The 23,361-nt window shown below is 46.6% G+C and overlaps 1 protein-coding gene across 1 annotated transcript; it reads right to left on the bottom strand.

Annotated features, from left to right (window-relative positions):
• Positions 1 to 319: 319 nt before the first annotated feature.
• ddx41 (DEAD (Asp-Glu-Ala-Asp) box polypeptide 41) lies at positions 320 to 21,379 on the bottom strand. The gene is made up of 17 exons (XM_031797889.1): positions 20,808 to 21,379; positions 20,359 to 20,457; positions 19,980 to 20,130; positions 19,697 to 19,771; positions 19,202 to 19,262; positions 18,070 to 18,206; positions 13,512 to 13,584; positions 11,552 to 11,705; positions 10,278 to 10,414; positions 9,062 to 9,224; positions 6,222 to 6,353; positions 5,653 to 5,724; positions 4,137 to 4,233; positions 3,807 to 3,956; positions 2,528 to 2,599; positions 1,925 to 2,035; positions 320 to 832 (listed from the first exon to the last, which is right to left on the bottom strand). The coding sequence occupies exons 1-17, from the start codon at positions 20,832 to 20,834 to the stop codon at positions 696 to 698; spliced, it is 1,848 nt and encodes a 615-aa protein (XP_031653749.1). The 5' UTR covers positions 20,835 to 21,379; the 3' UTR covers positions 320 to 695.
• Between the last annotated feature and the right edge of the window lie 1,982 nt (positions 21,380 to 23,361).

Genomic DNA, 23,361 nt, shown 5'->3' with positions numbered 1-23,361 from the left:
TATTTTTCTCTCCATCTGATTAAAAAAAAAATAAGAATACAAAAATTAAATACATGCATCACCAGAAAGACATGCGGAAAAAAACAAGTAAATATATTTGATAGATTAAAAACAGATCGTACTGAGATGATTAAACTCATTCTTAGTAATTATCTAAAAATTCTTATCGTGTTCACCATGGTTACGAAAGACACTCACACTTCCCTTTCTGAGAGTAATTCTATCGAAGACCGTGGGATTTCAACACATATTTCTACAGACCAAAGTTACAAAATCGTTCCACCGTCCATAAAAATGAGCACCAGTGGAAAGTCTGATGTGGATCGTAAAATTGATTTATTAACGTCGCAGAGAAATAAATGTATAATTAAATTTATAATACAAAACAGATAAGAGAAATAAGAGAGTTGCACAAAAATAGGTCAACATTTTATACATACAGAGCAATTCTGTCTTTATCTTATCAGCCCCAGAGACAAGACAAATACATGTTACTTCCTCAATTCTCTGAGAAACAAGGCCATCACAGCCATGCCGGTCTCACACAGCCATGTATAGCAACCTGCTGGGTCAAAACCATATGTCAAATACTATTTGACGTGCACTTGGGACAATCCCAATTGGTCCCCCATTGTCCCTGGCAAAAACAAACCAGGCACAGCATTAAGTAGGTGACAGTATTCCGTGATGTAAATTCAGAAGTCCATGGAGCTGTGTGCCAGGTAGTCTTTCCGTCCGATATTGGTGACCTGTTTGGTCTGCATGGCCTCCAGTTTGGGACAGTCTGTGATACGATGACCAAGACCACCGCAGAATGTACAGCCTCTCTCTCCTGGGGAACAGTAGCAAGAAAAACAACAGGTTAGAATGGAGGAGGAACCAAGAGATGGCAGACATCTGGGCTATTAAAATCATAGTTACAGCAATACACTTTTCATTTTAAATAGTAACTTCTGTGAATAGAAAAGGAGAAATGAGTGACAGAAGCAGCAGAAGTTTACATACACTTAGGTTGGAGTCATTAAAACTCGTTTTTCAACCACTCCACAAATTTCTTGTAAACAAACTATAGTTTTGGCAAGTCGGTAAAGGACATCTACTTTGTGCAGGACAAAAGTCATTTTTCCAACAATTGTTTACAGAGATTATTTCACTGTATCACAATTCCAGTGGGTCAAAAGTTTACATACACTAAGTTGACTGAGCCATTAAACAGCTTGGAAAATTCCAGAAAATGATGTCATGGCTTTAGAAGCTTCTGATAGGCTAATTGACATCATTTGAGTCAATTGGAGGTGTACCTGTGGATCTATTTCAAACTCAGTGCCTCTTTGCTTGACATCATGGGAGAATCAAAGGAAATCAACCAAGACCTCAGAAAATAAATTATAGACCTCCACAAGTCTGGTTCATCCTTGGGAGCAATTTCCAAACGCCTGAAGGCACCACGTTCATCTGTACAAACAAGGGTACGCAAGTATAAACACCATGGGACCACGCAGCCGTCATCCCGCTCAGGAAGGAGACGGGTTCTGTCTCCTAGAGATGAACGTACTTTGGTGCGAAAAGTGCAAATCGATCCCAGAACAACAGCAAAGGACCTTATGAAGATGCTGGAGGAAACAGGTACAAAAGTATCTATATCCACAGTAAAACTTGTCCTATATCGACATAACCTGAAAGGCCGCTCAGCAAGGAAGAGGCCACTGCTCCAAACCCGCCATTAAAAAAACAGACTATGGTTTGCAACTGCACATGGGGACAAAGATCGTACTTGGCTGAGGTGTATGTAATCTTCTGACTTCAACTGTATATATGTATATATGTGCGTGTGTGTATATATATATATATCGAGAGAGAGAGAGAGCGTGAGAGAAAGGAAGGAGAGTAAGTAGCAGAAAGAGACCAGGATAGTGCGCGTTACCTCCGATATCCAGCATGGTCTCGTCTCCTGTCTGTAGGACCTGTAGAACAGGAGGAACCTTCTGCTTGGCTTCTATCAGCAGGGCCTTCAGATCCATCAGCACCGACTCATCTACAGGTGGGAAGATTTCAGGGTTGTGAACAATAAGAACCAAAAGAAAAGGACTGCAATAGCGAGGAACTACCTGGACTTATACAAGCATCATCTTTATTTTCTATTGCAAATTATTGTGTAAAAAAAAAGAAAAAAGAAAGTTAATTAAGTATCTTAATGGAATTACAACCCAGGGCATTAGACAGGTGTTCTAGGGAGTTTTTCCTAGCCACCGTGCTTCTACACCTGCATTGCTTGCTGTTTGGGGTTTTAGGCTGGGTTTCTGTACAGCACTTTGAGATATCAGCTGATGTACGAAGGGCTATATAAATACATTTGATTTGATTTGATTCTCTCTACAAATCTGTTTTAAGGGGCATCTGATTCAACAGCCATGGAAACAGACCCCAGAACATGATACAACAGCCATGGATACAGACCCCAGAACATGCAACGGAAACCAACATGATGGCTAAATGTTAAGGAATCAGGTGGGGGCTTGTTTCTTACCACAGCCTTTGTTGATGAAAGTGGTGGCGATCCCAGTCTTCCCTGATCGACCGGTTCGACCAATCCTGTGGACTGGAACAAACAACAACACACAGTTTTTTTAGTCCGTCGGTGGATGAGTCTGATTATAGAGAGGGAATACATGAGATTTAGGGATACCAATAACATGCACTTGAGGGGAGATATGAGCAGATTAACTTGAGAAGAAATGGGGTAACATGTACTCTCTCTCTAGGCCAGGTTACACTCTCTCCCTCTAGGCCAGGTTACACTCTCTCCCTCTAGGCCAGGTTACACTCTCTCCCTCTAGGCCAGGTTACACTCTCTCCCTCTAGGCCAGGTTACACTCTCTCCCTCTAGGCCAGGTTACACTCTCTCCCTCTAGGCCAGGTTACACTCTCTCCCTCTAGGCCAGGTTACACTCTCTCCCTCTAGGCCAGGTTACACTCTCTCCCTCTAGGCCAGGTTACACTCTCTCCCTCTAGGCCAGGTTACACTCTCTCCCTCTAGGCCAGGTTACACTCTCTCCCTCTAGGCCAGGTTACACTCTCTCCCTCTAGGCCAGGTTACACTCTCTCCCTCTAGGCCAGGTTACACTCTCTCCCTCTAGGCCAGGTTACACTCTCTCCCTCTAGGCCAGGTTACACTCTCTCCCTCTAGGCCAGGTTACTCTCTCTCCCTCTAGGCCAGGTTACTCTCTCTCCCTCTAGGCCAGGTTACTCTCTCTCCCTCTAGGCCAGGTTACTCTCTCTCCCTCTAGGCCAGGTTACTCTCTCTCCCTCTAGGCCAGGTTACTCTCTCTCTAGGCCAGGTTACTCTCTCTCTAGGCCAGGTTACTCTCTCTCTAGGCCAGGTTACTCTCTCTCTAGGCCAGGTTACTCTCTCTCTAGGCCAGGTTACTCTCTCTCTAGGCCAGGTTACTCTCTCTCTAGGCCAGGTTACTCTCTCTCTAGGCCAGGTTACTCTCTCTCTAGGCCAGGTTACTCTCTCTCTAGGCCAGGTTACTCTCTCTCTAGGCCAGGTTACTCTCTCTCTAGGCCAGGTTACTCTCTCTAGGCCAGGTTACTCTCCGTAGGCCAGGTTACTCTCTCTAGACCAGGTTACTCTCTCTAGACCAGGTTACTCTGAAGCACATTGTGGTAACTGCTGATGAAAAAGGGCCTTGATCAAATCATATTGATTTCTGACTGTAAATTGCTCTGGATAAGATTGTTCTGCTAAATCACCAAAATGTAAAAAAAACCTCCCCAGTTAATTAATTGAGATGTAAAAGTCTTACCATAGTTCTCTATCTCCTCTGGCATGTCGTAGTTGACCACGTGCTGTATAGCAGGGAAGTCCAGACCTTTAGACGCGACATCAGTAGCTACCAAAACATCCTTCTTCCCTTCCTTAAAGGCCTCGATGGCCTTGGTACGCTCCTCCTGGTCTGGAAACACATAGCAGAGTGGGAGTGAAATAGCACCCCTATTTAGGTAGTCCCAGCAGGAAGAAGGGGTTTTACTCTTACCATTTCCTCTACTCCTTTCAGCACTAGGGCACATGTTAAGGGCAGGGTGGTTGAGGTAGGAAAACTAAGGGGGGGGGGGGGGGGGGGTAGTGATCTTACCTTTTCCTCCGTGGATAGCCACAGCCTCCACTCCTTTTAGCAGGAGATATTCATGAATGGCGTCCACGTCTGCTTTCTTCTCAGCAAACATCAACACCTGGGTGACAGAGAACAACACTACCATCTTACCATCTGATTAAACACACAACAACACTACCATCTTACCTTCTGAATAAACAACACACACATTTAGTATATTAACATGGCCTTGTCCTGGGCTAGAGAGGAAACAGAACTAAAGGTCAAACAGAACGTACTAACTAAAGGTCAAACGGGCAGTACAGACCTCTTTACCTATAATTAGTACTGTGGTTGACCTCTACAGAGTACTGGGGTTGACCTCTACAGAGTACTGGGGTTGACCTCTACAGAGTACTGGGGTTGACCTCTACAGAGTACTGGGGTTGACCTCTACCTTTACAGAGTACTGTGGTTAACCTCTACCTTTACAGAGTACTGTGGTTAACCTCTACCTTTAGAGAGTACTGTGGTTAACCTCTACCTTTAGAGAGTACTCTGGTTGACCTCTACTGTTAGAGAGTACTGTGGTTGACCTCTACCGTTAGAGAGTACTGTGGTTAACCTCTACCGTTAGAGAGTACTGTGGTTGACCTCAGCTAGGCTGGATGCTGTGTGAGAATGAAGGCTTCCTGACAGGCACAGCATCACCTCAGCTAGGCTGGATGCTGTGTGAGAATGAAGGCTACCCAGAGTTACTAACCAGAGGAGGGGCTGTTACTAACCAGAGGAGGGGCTGTTACTAACCAGAGGAGGGGCTGTTACTAACCAGAGGAGGGGCTGTTACTAACCAGAGGAGGGGCTGTTACTAACCAGAGGAGGGGCTGTTACTAACCAGAGGAGGGGCTGTTACTAACCAGAGGAGGGGCTGTTACTAACCAGAGGAGGGGCTGTTATTATAACCAGAGGGACTGTTACTAACCAGAGGAGGGGCTGTTATTAACCGGAGGAGGAGGGGTTGTTACTAACCAGAGGGGCTGTTACTAACCAGAGGGGCTGTTACTAACCAGAGGAGGGGCTGTTATTATAACCAGAGGAGGGGCTGTTATTAACCGGAGGAGGAGGGGTTGTTACTAACCAGAGGGGCTGTTACTAACCAGAGGGGCTGTTACTAACCAGAGGAGGGGCTGTTATTATAACCAGAGGGACTGTTACTAACCAGAGGAGGGGCTGTTATTAACCGGAGGGGCTGTTATTAACCAGAGGAGGGGCTGTTATTATAACCAGAGGGACTGTTACTAACCAGAGGGACTGTTACTAACCAGAGGAGGGGCTGTTATTAACCAGAGGAGGGGCTGTTATTAACCAGAGGAGGGGCTGTTACTAACCAGAGGGGCTGTTACTAACCGGAGGAGGGGCTGTTACTAACCAGAGGGGCTGTTACTAACCGGAGGAGGGGCTGTTACTAACCAGAGGAGGGGCTGTTATTAACCAGAGGAGGGGCTGTTACTAACCAGAGGAGGGGCTGTTATTAACCAGAGGAGGGGCTGTAACTAACCGGAGGAGGCGTCTTCTGTAGACACTCCAGCAGGTAAACCATCTTAGCCTCTTCCTTCACATACTCCACTTCCTGAAATTCAATACAATGTAAAAACAATCAATGTAAGCATCTTAATAGTCATATATATATATATATATATATCAGACAGTCCATTTGCAGGCAGGGCACTACTTTAGGCCAGGCAGGGCACTACTTTAGGCCAGGCAGGGCACTACTTTAGGCCAGGCAGGGCACTACTTTAGGCCAGGCAGGGCACTACTTTAGGCCAGGCAGGGCACTACTTTAGGCCAGGCAGGGCACTACTTTAGGCCAGGCAGGGCACTACTTTAGGCCAGGCAGGGCACTACTTTAGGCCAGGCAGGGCACTACTTTAGGCCAGGCAGGGCACTACTTTAGGCCAGGCAGGGCACTACTTTAGGCCAGGCAGGGCACTACTTTAGGCCAGGCAGGGCACTACTTTAGGCCAGGCAGGGCACTACTTTATAGACCAGGTAGTGCACTATATAGAGAAGAGGGTGCTACAGTATTTGGGACGGATCAATAATTTTTCTGCTGGTGCGTTGTACCTGAATGACGTCCAGGCTGGCAGCGCCGGCCCGGCCCACGTTGATGGTGATGGGTTTGACCAGGGCACTCTTGGCAAAGTTCTGGATCTTCTTGGGCATGGTGGCACTAAACAGAAGAGTTTGTCTCTGGCCCTGCAAATCAAATCAAATTCACACGCGCTGAATACAACAGGTATAGATAGACCTTACAGTGTAAAGAATATATAAGTAAATATATAATAAAAGTAACAAATAATTTTAAGAGCAATTGAAGAGCAGCAGTAAAATAACAATAGCGAGGCTATATTCAGGGGGTACCAGTACAGAGTCAATGTGGAGGCTATATACAGGGTATTACGGTACAGAGTCAATGTGGAGGCTATATACAGGGTATTACGGTACAGAGTCAATGTGGAGGCTATATACAGGGTATTACGGTACAGAGTCAATGTGGAGGCTATATTCAGGGGGTACCAGTACAGAGTCAATGTGGAGGCTATATACAGGGTATTACGGTACAGAGTCAATGTGGAGGCTATATACAGGGTATTACGGTACAGAGTCAATGTGGAGGCTATATACAGGGTGTTACGGTACAGAGTCAATGTGGAGGCTATATACAGGGTATTACGGTACAGAGTCAATGTGGAGGCTATATTCAGGGGGTACCAGTACAGAGTCAATGTGGAGGCTATATACAGGGTATTACGGTACAGAGTCAATGTGGAGGCTATATTCAGGGGGTACCAGTACAGAGTCAATGTGGAGGCTATATACAGGGTGTACCGGTACAGAGTCAATGTGGAGGCTATATACAGGGGGTACCGGTACAGAGTCAATGTGGAGGCTATATACAGGGTGTACCGGTACAGAGTCAATGTGGAGGCTATATACAGGGGGTACCAGTACAGAGTCAATGTGGAGGTTATATACAGGGGGTACCAGTACAGAGTCAATGTGGAGGCTATATACAGGGGGTACCGGTACAGAGTCAATGTGGAGGCTATATACAGGGGATACCGGTATATAGTCAATGTAGAGGCTATATACAGGGGGTACCAGTACAGAGTCAATGTGGAGGCTATATACAGGGTATTACGGTACAGAGTCAATGTGGAGGCTATATACAGGGGGTACTGGTACAGAGTCAATGTGGAGGCTATATTCAGGGGGTACCAGTACAGAGTCAATGTGGAGGCTATATACAGGGGGTACCGGTACAGAGTCAATGTGGAGGCTATATACAGGGTATTACGGTACAGAGTCAATGTGGAGGCTATATACAGGGGGTACTGATACAGAGTCAATGTGGAGGCTATATTCAGGGGGTACCAGTACAGAGTCAATGTGGAGGCTATATACAGGGGGTACCAGTACAGAGTCAATGTGGAGGCTATATTCAGGGGGTACCAGTACAGAGTCAATGTGGAGGCTATATTCAGGGGGTACCAGTACAGAGTCAATGTGGAGGCTATATACAGGGGGTACCGGTACAGAGTCAATGTGGAGGCTATATACAGGGTATTACGGTACAGAGTCAATGTGGAGGCTATATACAGGGGGTACTGATACAGAGTCAATGTGGAGGCTATATTCAGGGGGTACCAGTACAGAGTCAATGTGGAGGCTATATTCAGGGGGTACCAGTACAGAGTCAATGTGGAGGCTATATTCAGGGGGTACCAGTACAGAGTCAATGTGGAGGCTATATACAGGGGGTACCGGTACAGAGTCAATGTGGAGGCTATATACAGGGTATTACGGTACAGAGTCAATGTGGAGGCTATATACAGGGGGTACTGATACAGAGTCAATGTGGAGGCTATATTCAGGGGGTACCAGTACAGAGTCAATGTGGAGGCTATATACAGGGTGTACCGGTACAGAGTCAATGTGGAGGCTATATACAGGGGGTACCAGTACAGAGTCAATGTGGAGGCTATATACAGGGTATTACGGTACAGAGTCAATGTGGAGGCTATATACAGGGGGTACCGGTACAGAGTCAATGTGGAGGCTATATACAGGGGATACCGGTATATAGTCAATGTAGAGGCTATATACAGGGGGTACCAGTACAGAGTCAATGTGGAGGCTATATACAGGGTATTACGGTACAGAGTCAACGTGGAGGCTATATAGAGGGTATTACGGTACAGAGTCAATGTGGAGGCTATATACAGGGGGTACTGGTACAGAGTCAATGTGGAGGCTATATACAGGGTGTTCCGGTACAGAGTCAATGTGGAGACTATATACAGGGTGTTACGGTACAGAGTCAATGTGGAGGCTATATACAGGGTATTACGGTACAGAGTCAATGTGGAGGCTATATACAGGGGGTACTGATACAGAGTCAATGTGGAGACTATATACAGGGTATTACGGTACAGAGTCAATGTGGAGGCTATATACAGGGTATTACGGTACAGAGTCAATGTGGAGACTATATACAGGGGTAACAGTACAGAGTCAATGTGGAGGCTATATACAGGGGGTACCAGTACAGAGTCAATGTGGAGGCTATATACAGGGGGTACCGGTACAGAGTCAATGTGGAGGCTATATACAGGGGGTACCAGTACAGAGTCAATGTGGAGGCTATATACAGGGGGTACCAGTACAGAGTCAATGTGGAGGCTACATACAGGGGGTACCAGATCGTTGAGGTATAAAGGGTGATGTTAAAAGCATTGCTGTTTGGTTCAGTTAGAAAACATACCGCTAGTCGTCACTACACAGAAACAGTGATATGTTGTAATGTGTTCAGGAGCGATCTGGGGGTTAAAATGCCCCCTTGTGTCCAGAACTGGTTTAAACCAGTTTATATCCAACTGGTTTAAACCAGTTTATATCCACACCTTAAAGTAGGAGAAGATAGTTCTGATGTCTTCTTCGAAACCCATGTCTATCATTCGGTCAGCCTCGTCTAGAGCCAGATAACGACAGATATCCAGACTGATCATCTTCTTCTGCAACAGGTCCATCAGACGGCCGGGGGTCGCCACCATCATGTGGACGCCACTACGAAACACCGAGTTCAACAGGGTCAGGGGTCAAACTGGCCCTCACACAGCTGACTGACTGGCTGACTAGTTGACTGGCTGACTAGCAGCTGACTAGCTAGCTGACTGACTAGTTGACTGGCTGACTGACTAGTTAACTGGCTGACTAGATGACTGACTAGTTGACTGGCTGACTAGTTGACTTGCTGACTAGCAGCTGACTGGCTAGCTGACTGACTAGTTGACTGGCTGACTAGATGACTGACTAGTTGACTGGCTGACTAGTTGACTTGCTGACTAGCAGCTGACTGGCTAGCTGACTGACTAGTTGACTGGCTGACTAGTTGACTGGCTGACTAGCAGCTGACTGGCTGACTGACTAGTTGACTGGCTGACTAGCAGCTGACTGGCTGGCTGACTGACTAGTTGACTGGCTAGCTGACTGACTAGTTGACTGGCTGACTAGTTGACAGGCTGACTAGTTGACTAGGTGACTGACTGGCTGGCTGACTAGTTGACTAGCTAACTGGCTGGCTGACTAGTTGACTGGCTGGCTAGCTGGCTGACTAGTTGACTGGCTGGCTGACTAGTTGACTGACTGGTTGACTGGCTGGCTGGCTGACTAGTTGACTGGCTGGCTGGCTGACTAGTTGACTGGCTGGCTGGCTGACTAGTTGACTGGCTGGCTGGCTGACTAGTTGACTGGCTGGCTGGCTGACTAGTTGACTGGCCGGCTGACTAGTTGACTGGCCGGCTGACTAGTTGACTGGCCGGCTGACTAGTTGACTGGCCGGCTGACTAGTTGACTGGCCGGCTGACTAGTTGACTGGCAGGCTGACTAGTTGACTGGCCGGCTGACTAGTTGACTGGCCGGCTGACTAGTTGACTGGCCGGCTGACTAGTTGACTGGCCGGCTGACTAGTTGACTGGCTGGCTGACTAGTTGACTGGCTGGCTGACTAGTTGACTGGCCGGCTGACTAGTTGACTGGCCGGCTGACTAGTTGACTGGCCGGCTGACTAGTTGACTGGCTGGCTGACTAGTTGACTGGCTGACTGGTTCAGAGTACTTACTGTTTGACCACCTCCATCTGGTCTTTGACAGACATGCCTCCTATACAGAGGACTGATCTCATATGTGGAGCCCCTTCTTCCTCCAGCAGCTTACAGTAGTATTCTATGATGGTGTGGGTCTGTTTAGCCAACTCTCTCTGTAGGGAGAGGAGAGGGACATCAGAAACATTACAGTAGTATTCTATGATGGTGTGGGTCTGTTTAGCCAACTCTCTCTGTAGGGAGAGGAGAGGGACATCAGAAACATTACAGTAGTATTCTATGATGGTGTGGGTCTGTTTAGCCAACTCTCTCTGTAGGGAGAGGAGAGGGACATCAGAAACATTACAGTAGTATTCTATGATGGTGTGGGTCTGTTTAGCCAACTCTCTCTGTAGGGAGAGGAGAGGGACATCAGAAACATTACAGTAGTATTCTATGATGGTGTGGGTCTGTTTAGCCAACTCTCTCTGTAGGGAGAGGAGAGGGACATCAGAATCCAACACAGGTTTGAAACCTCATCGGTCACCAGTCAAATGTATCTTCTATGGAAGAGAAAGCAGTCAGGAGCTGATCAGGGTACAGGGTCCTTCACTCTTACAGAAGGTTTGTCTCTAACCTCTATCATAACATTACAGTGTGAAGGACTTACTGAGGGACAGATGATGAGACCGTAGGGCCCTTCACTCTTACAGAAGGTTTGTCTCTAACCTCTATCATAACATTACAGTGTGAAGGACTTACTGAGGGACAGATGATGAGACCGTAGGGCCCTTCACTCTTACAGAAGGTTTGTCTCTAACCTCTATCATAACATTACAGTGTGAAGGACTTACTGAGGGACAGATGATGAGACCGTAGGGCCCTTCACTCTTACAGAAGGTTTGTCTCTAACCTCTATCATAACATTACAGTGTGAAGGACTTACTGAGGGACAGATGATGAGACCGTAGGGCCCTTCACTCTTACAGAAGGTTTGTCTCTAACCTCTATCATAACATTACAGTGTGAAGGACTTACTGAGGGACAGATGATGAGACCGTAGGGCCCTTCACTCTTACAGAAGGTTTGTCTCTAACCTCTATCATAAATTACAGTGTGAAGGACTTACTGAGGGACAGATGATGAGACCGTAGGGCCCTTCACTCTTACAGAAGGTTTGTCTCTAACCTCTATCATAACATTACAGTGTGAAGGACTTACTGAGGGACAGATGATGAGACCGTAGGGCCCTTCACTCTTACAGAAGGTTTGTCTCTAACCTCTATCATAACATTACAGTGTGAAGGACTTACTGAGGGACAGATGATGAGACCGTAGGGCCCTTCACTCTTACAGAAGGGCAGTTTCTTCTCTTGTTCCAGAGAGAACATGATGATGGGGAGGGTGAACACCAGAGTCTTCCCTGAACCTGTGAAGGCGATACCGATCATATCCCGGCCTGAGAGACTGAGCACATACAGAGATAGAGGAAACCAATCAATTATATCGCATTGATATAACCAATCAATCACATCATATTGATATAGCCAACCAACCAATCATATCGTATTGCTATAACCAACCAACCAATCACATCATATTGATATAACCAACCAATTAAATCAAATCACATTTTATTTGTCACATACACATGGTTAGCAGATGTTAATGTGAGTGTAGCGAAATGCTTGTGCTTCTAGTTCCAACAATGCAGTAATTCCTGTAACATCGGGTGGTGTAGTTGTCCTGGAGGGCAGGTAGTTTGCCCCCGGTGATGCGTTGTGCAGACCTCACTACCCTCTGGAGAGCCTTACGGTTGTGGGCGGAGCAGTTGCCGTACCAGGAGGTGATACAGCCCGACAGGATGCTCTCGATTGTGCATCTGTAGAAGTTTGTGAGTGCTTTTGGTGACAAGCCGAATTTCTTCAGCCTCCTGAGGTTGTAGAGACGCTGCTGCGCCTTCTTCACCACGCTGTCTGTGTGAGTGGACCAATTCAGTTTGTCTGTGATGTGTATGCCGAGGAACTTAAAACTTACTACCCTCTCCACTACTGTTCCATCGATGTGGATAGGGGGGTGTTCCCTCTGCTGTTTCCTGAAGTCCACAATCATCTCCTTAGCTTTGTTGACGTTGAGGGTGAGGTTATTTTCCTGACACCACACTCCGAGGGCCCTCACCTCCTCCCTGTAGGCCGTCTCGTCGTTGTTGGTAATCAAGCCTACCACTGTTGTGTCGTCAGCAAACTTGATGATTGAGTTGGAGGCGTGCGTGGCCACGCAGTCGTGGGTGAACAGGGAGTACAGGAGAGGGCTGTGTGGCCAACCAACCAATCACATCATATTGATATAACCAACCAACCAACCAATCACAACATATTGATATAGCCAACCAACCAATCACATCGTATTGATATAACCAACCAATCACATCATATTGATATAACCAACCAACCAATCACATCATATTGATATAACCAACCAACCAATCACATCGTATTGATATAACCAACCAACCAATCACATCGTATTGATATAGCCAACCAACCAATCACATCGTATTGATATAGCCAACCAACCAATCACATCATATTGATATAGCCAACCAACCAATCACATCGTATTGATATAGCCAACCAACCAATCACATCGTATTGATATAACCAACCAACCAATCACATCGTATTGATATAACCAACCAACCAATCACATCATATTGATATAACCAACCAATCACATCGTCTTGATATAGCCAACCAACCAATCACATCATATTGATATAACCAACCAACCAATCACATCATATTGATATAGCCATCCAACCAATCACATCGTATTGATATAGCCAACCAACCAATCACATCGTATTGATATAGCCAACCAACCAATCACATCATATTGATATAACCAACCAACCAATCACATCGTATTGATATAGCCAACCAACCAATCACATCGTATTGATATAGCCAACCAACCAATCACATCGTATTGATATAGCCAACCAACCAATCACATCGTATTGATATAGCCAACCAACCAATCACATCGTATTGATATAACCAACAAACCAATCACATCATATTGATATAGCCAACCAACCAATCACATCATATTGATTATAACTCTTTTTACTAGAATTGTTTTAGAGCTTTACAGTAACGGAGAGAGAAGCGAAGACAATGAGAAGCCAGTTAAACATTGTATATCTTTGTACGGCCAGAAATCATGTTGACATCGTAAGGAACTTCATCAGTGGATAACTACTGTACTTACATGGTTGGAATTCCCTGGATTTGAATGGGTGTAGGGTGAACAATTCCCTTCTTTTTCAGACCTTTCAAGATGGCTGCAAACACATGGTGAAAGAGGGTTGGGGACTGAATGACTAGTCAATCATTTTTAACCACTACAAAAACATGTCACTAAAAAAATAAAAATAAGGAAAATAATAAGGTTTTTAATGATAGTTGAACGTGTCTGTGTGTGTCTGGTGTGTCTCACCTTGTGGGAACGTAGTGTGTGTGTGTCTGGTGTGTCTCTCACCCTGTGGGAACGTAGTCTGTGTGTGTCTGGTGTGTCTCACCCTGTGGGAACGTAGTCTGTGTGTGTCTGGTGTGTCTCACCCTGTGGGAACGTAGTCTGTGTGTGTCTGGTGTGTCTCACCTTGTGGGAACGTAGTGTGTGTGTGTCTGGTGTGTCTCACCTTGTGGGAACGTAGTGTGTGTGTGTCTGGTGTGTCTCACCCTGTGGGAACGTAGTGTGTGTGTGTCTGGTGTGTCTCTCACCCTGTGGGAACATAGTGTGTGTGTGTCTGGTGTGTCTCTCACCCTGTGGGAACGTAGTGTGTGTGTGTCTGGTGTGTGTCACCCTGTGGGAACGTAGTGTGTGTGTGTCTGGTGTGTCTCTCACCCTGTGGGAACGTAGTCTGTGTGTGTCTGGTGTGTCTCACCCTGTGGGAACGTAGTGTGTGTGTGTCTGGTGTGTCTCACCTTGTGGGAACGTAGTGTGTGTGTGTCTGGTGTGTCTCACCTTGTGGGAACGTAGTCTGTGTGTGTCTGGTGTGTCTCACCTTGTGGGAACGTAGTGTGTGTGTGTCTGGTGTGTCTCACCTTGTGGGAACGTAGTGTGTGTGTGTCTGGTGTGTCTCACCCTGTGGGAACGTAGTGTGTGTGTGTCTGGTGTGTCTCTCACCCTGTGGGAACATAGTGTGTGTGTGTCTGGTGTGTCTCTCACCCTGTGGGAACATAGTGTGTGTGTGTCTGGTGTGTCTCTCACCCTGTGGGAACGTAGTGTGTGTGTGTCTGGTGTGTGTCACCCTGTGGGAACGTAGTGTGTGTGTGTCTGGTGTGTCTCTCACCCTGTGGGAACGTAGTCTGTGTGTGTCTGGTGTGTCTCACCCTGTGGGAACGTAGTGTGTGTGTGTCTGGTGTGTCTCTCACCCTGTGGGAACGTAGTGTGTGTGTGTCTGGTGTGTCTCTCACCCTGTGGGAACGTAGTGTGTGTGTGTGTCTGGTGTGTCTCACCCTGTGGGAACGTAGTGTGTGTGTGTCTGGTGTGTCTCTCACCCTGTGGGAACGTAGTGTGTGTGTGTCTGGTGTGTCTCTCACCCTGTGGGAACGTAGTGTGTGTGTGTCTGGTGTGTCTCTCACCCTGTGGGAACGTAGTGTGTGTGTGTCTGGTGTGTCTCTCCCTGTGGGGACGTAGTGTGTGTGTGTCTGGTGTGTCTCTCACCCTGTGGGAACGTAGTGTGTGTGTGTCTGGTGTGTCTCTCACCCTGTGGGAACGTAGTGTGTGTGTGTCTGGTGTGTCTCTCACCCTGTGGGAACGTAGTGTGTGTGTGTCTGGTGTGTCTCTCACCCTGTGGGAACGTAGTGTGTGTGTGTCTGGTGTGTCTCTCACCCTGTGGGAACGTAGTGTGTGTGTGTCTGGTGTGTCTCTCACCCTGTGGGAACGTAGTGTGTGTGTGTCTGGTGTGTCTCTCCCTGTGGGGACGTAGTGTGTGTGTGTCTGGTGTGTCTCTCACCCTGTGGGAACGTAGTGTGTGTGTGTCTGGTGTGTCTCACCCTGTGGGAACGTAGTGTGTGTGTGTCTGGTGTGTCTCTCACCCTGTGGGAACGTAGTGTGTGTGTGTCTGGTGTGTCTCTCACCCTGTGGGAACGTAGTGTGTGTGTGTCTGGTGTGTCTCTCACCCTGTGGGAACGTAGTGTGTGTGTGTCTGGTGTGTCTCTCACCCTGTGGGAACGTAGTGTGTGTGTGTCTGGTGTGTCTCTCACCCTGTGGGAACATAGTGTGTGTGTGTCTGGTGTGTCTCTCACCCTGTGGGAACGTAGTGTGTGTGTGTCTGGTGTGTCTCTCACCCTGTGGGAACGTAGTGTGTGTGTGTCTGGTGTGTCTCTCACCCTGTGGGAACATAGTGTGTGTGTGTCTGGTGTGTCTCTCACCCTGTGGGAACGTAGTGTGTGTGTGTCTGGTGTGTCTCTCACCCTGTGGGAACGTAGTGTGTGTGTGTCTGGTGTGTCTCTCACCCTGTGGGAACGTAGTGTGTGTGTGTCTGGTGTGTCTCACCCTGTGGGAACGTAGTGTGTGTGTGTCTGGTGTCTCTCACCCTGTGGGAACGTAGTGTGTGTGTGTGTCCGTGTCTGTCTGGTGTGTCTGACCCTGTGGGAACTTAGTGTGTGTCTGTCTGGTGTCTCTCACCCTGTGGGAACGTAGTGTGTGACTGTCTGGTGTCTCATCCTGTGGGAACTTAGTGTGTGTCTGTCTGGTGTCTCATCCTGTGGGAACTTAGTGTGTCTGTCTGGTGTCTCATCCTGTGGGAACTTAGTGTGTGTCTGTCTGGTGTCTCTCACCTTGTGGGAACGTAGTGTGTGTGTGTCTGGTGTGTCTCACCCTGTGGGAACGTAGTGTGTGTGTGTCTGGTGTCTCTCACCCTGTGGGAACGTAGTGTGTCTGTCTGGTGTCTCATCCTGTGGGAACTTAGTGTGTGTCTGTCTGGTGTCTCTCACCCTGTGGGAACGTAGTGTGTGTGTGTGTCTGGTGTGTCTCTCACCCTGTGGGAACTGAGTGTGTGTGTGTCTGGTGTGTCTCACCCTGTGGGAACTGAGTGTGTGTGTGTCTGGTGTGTCTCACCCTGTGGGAACGTAGTGTGTGTCTGTCTGGTGTCTCTCACCCTGTGGGAACGTAGTGTGTGTGTGTGTCCGTCTGGTGTGTCTCACCCTGTGGGAACGTAGTGTGTCCGTGTGTGTCTGGTGTCTCTCACCCTGTGGGAACGTAGTGTGTCCGTGTGTGTCTGGTGTCTCTCACCCTGTGGGAACGTAGTGTATGTGTGTCCGTGTGTGTCTGGTGTGTCTCACCCTGTGGGAACGTAGTGTGTGTGTGTCCGTGTGTGTCCGGTGTGTCTCACCCTGTGGGAACGTAGTGTGTGTCTGTCTGGTGTCTCTCACCCTGTGGGAACTTAGTGTGTGTCTGGTGTCTCTCACCCTGTGGGAACTTAGTGTGTGTGTGTCTGTTGTGTCTCTCACCCTGTGGGAATGTAGTGTGTGTGTCTGGTGTGTCTCACCCTGTGGGAACGTAGTGTGTGTGTGTCTGTGTGTGTCTGGTGTGTCTCTCACCCTGTGGGAACTTAGTGTGTGTGTGTGTGTGTGTCTGGTGTCCCCCACCCTGTGGGAACGTAGTGTGTGTGTGTGTGTGTCTGGTGTGTCTCACCCTGTGGGAACTTAGTGTGTGTCTGTCTGGTGTCTCTCACCCTGTGGGAACGTAGTGTGTGTGTGTGTCTGTGTGTGTCTGGTGTCTCTCACCCTGTGGGAACTTAGTGTGTGTGTGTGTGTGTCTGGTGTCTCTCATCCTGTGGGAATTTAGTGTGTGTGTGTGTCTGGTGTCTCTCACCCTGTGGGAACTGAGTGTGTGTGTGTCTGGTGTCTCTCACCCTGTGGGAACTGAGTGTGTGTGTGTCTGGTGTCTCTCACCCTGTGGGAACTGAGTGTGTGTGTGTCTGGTGTCTCTCATCCTGTGGGAACGTAGTGTGTGTGTGTCTGGTGTCTCTCACCCTGTGGGAACTTAGTGTGTGTGTGTCTGGTGTCTCTCACCCTGTGGGAACATAGTGTGTGTCTGGTGTCTCTCATCCTGTGGGAACGTAGTGTGTGTCTGTCTGGTGTCTCTCACCCTGTGGGAACTTAGTGTGTGTCTGGTGTCTCTCACCCTGTGGGAACTTAGTGTGTGTGTGTCTGTTGTGTCTCTCACCCTGTGGGAATGTAGTGTGTGTGTCTGGTGTGTCTCACCCTGTGGGAACGTAGTGTGTGTGTGTCTGTGTGTGTCTGGTGTGTCTCTCACCCTGTGGGAACTTAGTGTGTGTGTGTGTCTGGTGTCCCCCACCCTGTGGGAACGTAGTGTGTGTGTGTGTGTGTCTGGTGTGTCTCACCCTGTGGGAACTTAGTGTGTGTCTGTCTGGTGTCTCTCACCCTGTGGGAACGTAGTGTGTGTGTGTGTCTGTGTGTGTCTGGTGTCTCTCACCCTGTGGGAACTTAGTGTGTGTGTGTGTGTGTCTGGTGTCTCTCACCCTGTGGGAACTGAGTGTGTGTGTGTCTGGTGTCTCTCATCCTGTGGGAACGTAGTGTGTGTGTGTCTGGTGTCTCTCACCCTGTGGGAACTGAGTGTGTGTGTGTCTGGTGTCTCTCATCCTGTGGGAACGTAGTGTGTGTGTGTCTGGTGTCTCTCACCCTGTGGGAACTTAGTGTGTGTGTGTCTGGTGTCTCTCACCCTGTGGGAACATAGTGTGTGTCTGGTGTCTCTCATCCTGTGGGAACGTAGTGTGTGTCTGTCTGGTGTCTCTCACCCTGTGGGAACTTCATCTCCCTGAAGCTCTTGATCGGCGGAGGGATACCGTCACCGTCGACCAGGATGTGGTACTTCTTCCTGACGCGGTCGTGTCTCGCAGGGGGCATGTTCAGGATGTACCGTGGAGCCAACCAACTATATAAAACAACAACATTAACGTTATCTTTACTGTAGATTTTACACTTAACAGAAATATAAAACACAACATGTAAAGTGTTGGTCCCATGTTTCATGAACTGAAATAAAATATTCTAGAAATGTTCCATATGCAGATAAAGCTTAATTTTCTGCACAAATGTGTTAACATCCACCTGACAGGTGTGGCATATCAAAGAAGCTGATTGAACATCATGATCATTACACAGGTGCACTTTGTGCCGGGAACAAAGGCCACTCTAAAATGTGCAGTTTTTGTCACACAGCAGGAATGCTGCTGAAGGCTCAAGTTGAGGGAGCGTGCAATTAGCATGATGACGGCAGGAATGTCCAACAGAGCTGCTTCCAGATAATTAAATGTTTATTTCTCTACCATAAGCCGCCTCCAACATCATTTTAGAGAATTTGGCAGTACATTCAACCGGCCTCACAACCACAGACCACATGTAACCACACCAGCCCAGGACCTCCACATCCGGCTTCTTCACATATGGGATCGTCAGAGGGGGGAGAGAGGGGTGCTAAAGAGTATTTGTCAGAAGAAAAAAAAAGCCCTTTTGTGTAGAAAAACTCATTCTGATTGGCTGGGCCTGGCTCCCCACCTCACAGGTTCACCCATGTCTGTGCCCCTCTCCAGTCATGTGAAATCCATAGATTAGGGCCTAATTAACGTTTTTCAATTGACTGATTTCCTCATATGAACTGTAACTCAGTAAAAATGTAACCATTGTTGCGTTTCTATTTTAGTTCGGTATAGAATGTATTGCTACTGGATGTACCGCAGAGCCAACCAACTGAACTACACATGTTAGGTTATGCTATTTTAACTCATCATGACATGAAACACATCAAATAACATGCACAGAAACACATTAGATTTAGCTTATTCTGGTGTGTGGTAGGAACTGTCAAAACGCTGTCATTTATCACAAAGTAACCCCTTATCAGTCACCCTCTAGAATCTGGACTCACACCTTGTTTTGATGGGATCGTCATAGATGATGCCTTTGGCCATTTCCTTCACCGACATGAGAGCTGAAAGAGAAACAAACGATTAGAGCTGGACTGGGATAAAAGCCTGCAACACAGCCCGTGTTGTCCACTCTTGAAGTGAATCTGAACTAGAACAACAGTGGCCCATTGACAGTGATAGGGTCAGTGTGTACAGTAACATCTCTTACCTCTACAGGGTCAGTATGTACAGTAACACCTCTTACCTCTACAGGGTCAGTGTGAACAGTAACACCTCTTACCTCTACAGGGTCAGTGTGAACAGTAACATCTCTTACCTCTACAGGGTCAGTGTGTACAGTAACACCTCTTACCTCTACAGGGTCAGTATGTACAGTAACACCTCTTACCTCTTCAGGGTCAGTGTGAACAGTAACACCTCTTACCTCTACAGGGTCAGTGTGAACAGTAACACCTCTTACCTCTTCAGGGTCAGTGTGAACAGTAACACCTCTTACCTCTTCCCTCTGCCACACTCTGCAGAATCTTCTGTTCTTCTTTCAGCTGCTTCTCCTTGGCTGACTCTTTACGAGCTGTGGACATAAACAGACACATTTTAGCATTTAAGCAAAAAGACAACTCAAGATCATTATACATTTTAGAATCCATAACTGGTATGACCTTCTGTTTTCTACTACCCATGGACAAAAAAAAAAACATAATTCACCACACTGAACAATGATCATTCCAATTCTAACTGTGAAATGATTAAAATTTCAAAACGGCCACTGTATCACTTACCTTCCGCCTTTTCCTTGAGAACCTGGTGTTGATCCAGCAGGGAGACGTTAGAACGTGGTCCCAGACCCTCGTCCTCATCTCTCTGCTCTCCTCCACTATCCTTCTGCTCCTCCTCTACCACCTTCCCTCGCAGACGCAGCATCTTCAGTTGCTGGGGGGGGGGGGGGGGGGGGCACAGAGTGACAGGGTTGATTGGGAAGGAGAGATGGAGGGAGGAAAGTTATGGGTCATTGTGTTTGGTGGATCTACAGTACAAATCATTCTGACGCTGCCCAGTCAAAGCTAATCCATGTCTGTCAGCTACAGGCTCATATACACACACACAATCTGACACTTCCAGGGGATGAATACGAAAGGGAGAGGGAGACTGTGTGCTTACCATTTGATGCTTTCTGATTTTGACAGGTACGTATGGGACATAGTCATCCTCTTCAGATGGATGATCTGATCCGGACTTCTCCTCCTCCCCATAGGATCTCTGTGGAAACAAAGTACACCCCAAAAAATGTTTTACAAAAAGGAAAAGTTAAATGGTTTATTCAACTGCCTAACAAAACTATTTTCCAGTTTGCAAACAAAATGCAAAGCTACATCACAGATGAATAGGGTAAGTTAATTATTGGTATATTTGGCTACTAAAACATTTCGCTACAGTCGCATTAACATCTGCCTGCTAACCGTGTGTAAGTGACAAATAAAATGTGATTTAAAGGAGCCTAGCGTCTATGAATGGGTCAGTTACAACGGGATCTTTGCTAGCTAGCTAGCAAGCGAGTGTGCTAACAATGCTAGCTAGGTTTGTTTTCCATAAAATTTAACACCACCTACCTTTTTAGTCCGGTGTTCTGTCTCCATTTTATTGTGTTATGTTATGGGTTACTACTGTAGCCTGTTAAATGCTGTTTTTGGACAACTTTATTTCCCCAAAATACATGAAAAATATACCCCACGTTTGGCGCTGTAAGAAAACACTAAAGACGAAGTTCGATTGTTTCTGTACGGCGAGCAGGAAATGACATATCGAACCAGCGTGAAAGACGTTTTGGAAAATCTTCGCTTTGGGCAGTTTGACCGCAGAGTTTCTAAATCCAGAGGCGCAATATCGCGAGACTTCCGGGAACAGCCCAAACCCCAGGGGGTTTGAGAAGTCAATGAGAGAAGTGAAAAAAAAAAAATCCTCAGTTGTTCATTTTCTCGAAACATAAAGACACAACCTAGATTTGAGCAAATGTCTTAAATAGGTGAAGAATGGTATTACTCCAACGTTGTGAAACTGACACATTTTCAACAACTTTATATTGAAGGAGTACCTTCGTTTTGACGGACTGCACGTCCGACAGAGGAAGAAAACTCGGCGGACAATCTGTTTCCCTCCATCCAGCATGTCGTTTTTTTTGCCCAACCAAACATGGAGTTTTTGTCTGGATGTCAATGAGTGTCGAATTTGGTCAACAACAAAACATTAATGGCTTATTTGCTACGTGAGGTTTATTTGATCGAATAGACGTTTCGTAAATGCTTAAGTTGTTACGAGTGTACTTATAAAAAAAGTATGATGATATTCTGGCAACTTTGAGAGAATAAAAAGCGTTACATCTCCAGATTATGCATGTCATGAGGATAGTAAAACGTAGCCTCTCTACATTGAATACAGGCGGTGGACATCACAACCGCCATCGAATATTCAAAATAAGTTTACAAGAATGATACGTATCCACCACTAGACTGCCCGCCGTGCCGCTTCGTGGACAACGACTCCCATTGTTAGGTCGAAGAGACATGTATCTTGTCAGTATATCTATAGTCTTTGGACCCTGATTTTTATTTAACCAATTGATTTAACCTTTAACTATGAAGGTCGCCATGACATCACCTACAAGTGTGATTGGGGATTTCTATTGGAGAACAAGTTTTAACCTAAATTCATACTGTACTGTCTTTGGTCTGGCCTTGCCTGACAACTCAAAACGGAGTTTTTCCGGATGCTCTATGTTAATGTCCATGCGATTGAAGTGCGCGTGTGCAATAACTATATTCTCCCTGCCACGCCTAAACAACGCACATTTGTTAAAACTTTGGCAAAGGGTAAAGTATACAAAACTTAGTCCACTGTGTTCGTAACATATTCTAGTTTTGGGAACAGAAAACTGCATCGAGATCAAATGTTTCATAAATGAGCAGAATGTCGGCCAAAATCCATCTTCTCCCACTGCTGGCCACTGGGCTTCCTCTCATCACCATATTTGGGGGTGAGTGGAGACGCCATCCGGATGCTTCAGATTTATCCATCTGGCTCATTGTTCTGGCGTCCCTATAGACCGTAGTTCCTATCAGGGTAGGTATTAACTCCGCCAATGTTTCGTTGGACAAAGGCTATGAGAAAAATTAATGGCGTTTTTGTAGGGTTTTTGGATAAACACTGAAAATAAGAATTGATGTAATAATAAAAAACACAAAGGCATCATTATTTCATAAAGGTCATGTTAACTGACTGCTGACGTAACTCATTTCATAAAGGTCATGGGATCAACCAAAAAAGTTGGAAGTCCATCATTCTATATGGCTGGAGTAAGAAGTCTGGGTAGCAACCCTCGTGACTACACACTGTCGGGAAGACTTGGAGAGCTCGTGTCAGCCAGACCAATTTTGGCTTGTCCCTGTCTGCCATCCTCTGCTAGTCTGGACTTTAACATGATTACTTTGGTTGGACATAACCTTTATGGATATTAGGCAATTCTGAAAGGAATTTATTTTTTACATGATGCATCTGTAACAGTATAACTTTAGACCGTCCCCTCGCCCATACCCGGGCGCGAACCAGGGACCCTCTGCACACATCAACAACAGTCACCCACGAAGCATCGTTACCCATCGCTACACAAAAGCCGCGGCCCTTGCAGAGCAAAGGGGGAACCACTACTTCAAGGTCTCCGAGCGAGTGACGTCACCGATTGAAACGCAATTTAGCGCGCACCGCCGCTAACTAAGCTAGCTGTTTCACATCCGTTACACCAGCACCACCGCTAACTAAGCTAGCCGTTTCACATCCGTTACACATCATATCATGAGACCTTAGCCTTTGGGCTAAAACCACTCAGAAAGCAAAACACCACACTTTATTTTGTCAAAACTGCGATGTTTTAATCTTTCCGAATGAAAAGGTTTTCACAGTATCAAAAGTGAATAAGAATAAAAAATATAGATGACAGAAAAGAAGCCAACTCGGCTTAGGCTGACATTAATGGTAGTAAACTTCTACATTCCACACATTTCAGATAATGTCTTCTAGTTGAATATAACCTGGATACAACATTTCATTTACAACATTTTCGGGAAGAAATAAAATATATATATATAAATGAAAATAGAACATATGACGGAA

Source organism: Oncorhynchus kisutch, linkage group LG19, assembly GCF_002021735.2.
Source record: "Oncorhynchus kisutch isolate 150728-3 linkage group LG19, Okis_V2, whole genome shotgun sequence".
Taxonomy (NCBI): domain Eukaryota; kingdom Metazoa; phylum Chordata; class Actinopteri; order Salmoniformes; family Salmonidae; genus Oncorhynchus; species Oncorhynchus kisutch.
This window is presented reverse-complemented; position numbering and strand designations above follow the sequence as displayed.

Coding starts and splice junctions, on each gene's coding strand:
- ddx41 (XM_031797889.1), bottom strand. CDS start 20,834: ATGGAGACAGAACACCGGACTAAAAAG. Junction 11,706..13,511: donor ATCCAGGGAATTCCAACCAT/GTAAGTACAGTA, acceptor GTATGTGCTCAG/TCTCTCAGGCCGGGATATGA. Junction 5,725..6,221: donor CCAGCCTGGACGTCATTCAG/GTACAACGCACC, acceptor ATTGAATTTCAG/GAAGTGGAGTATGTGAAGGA.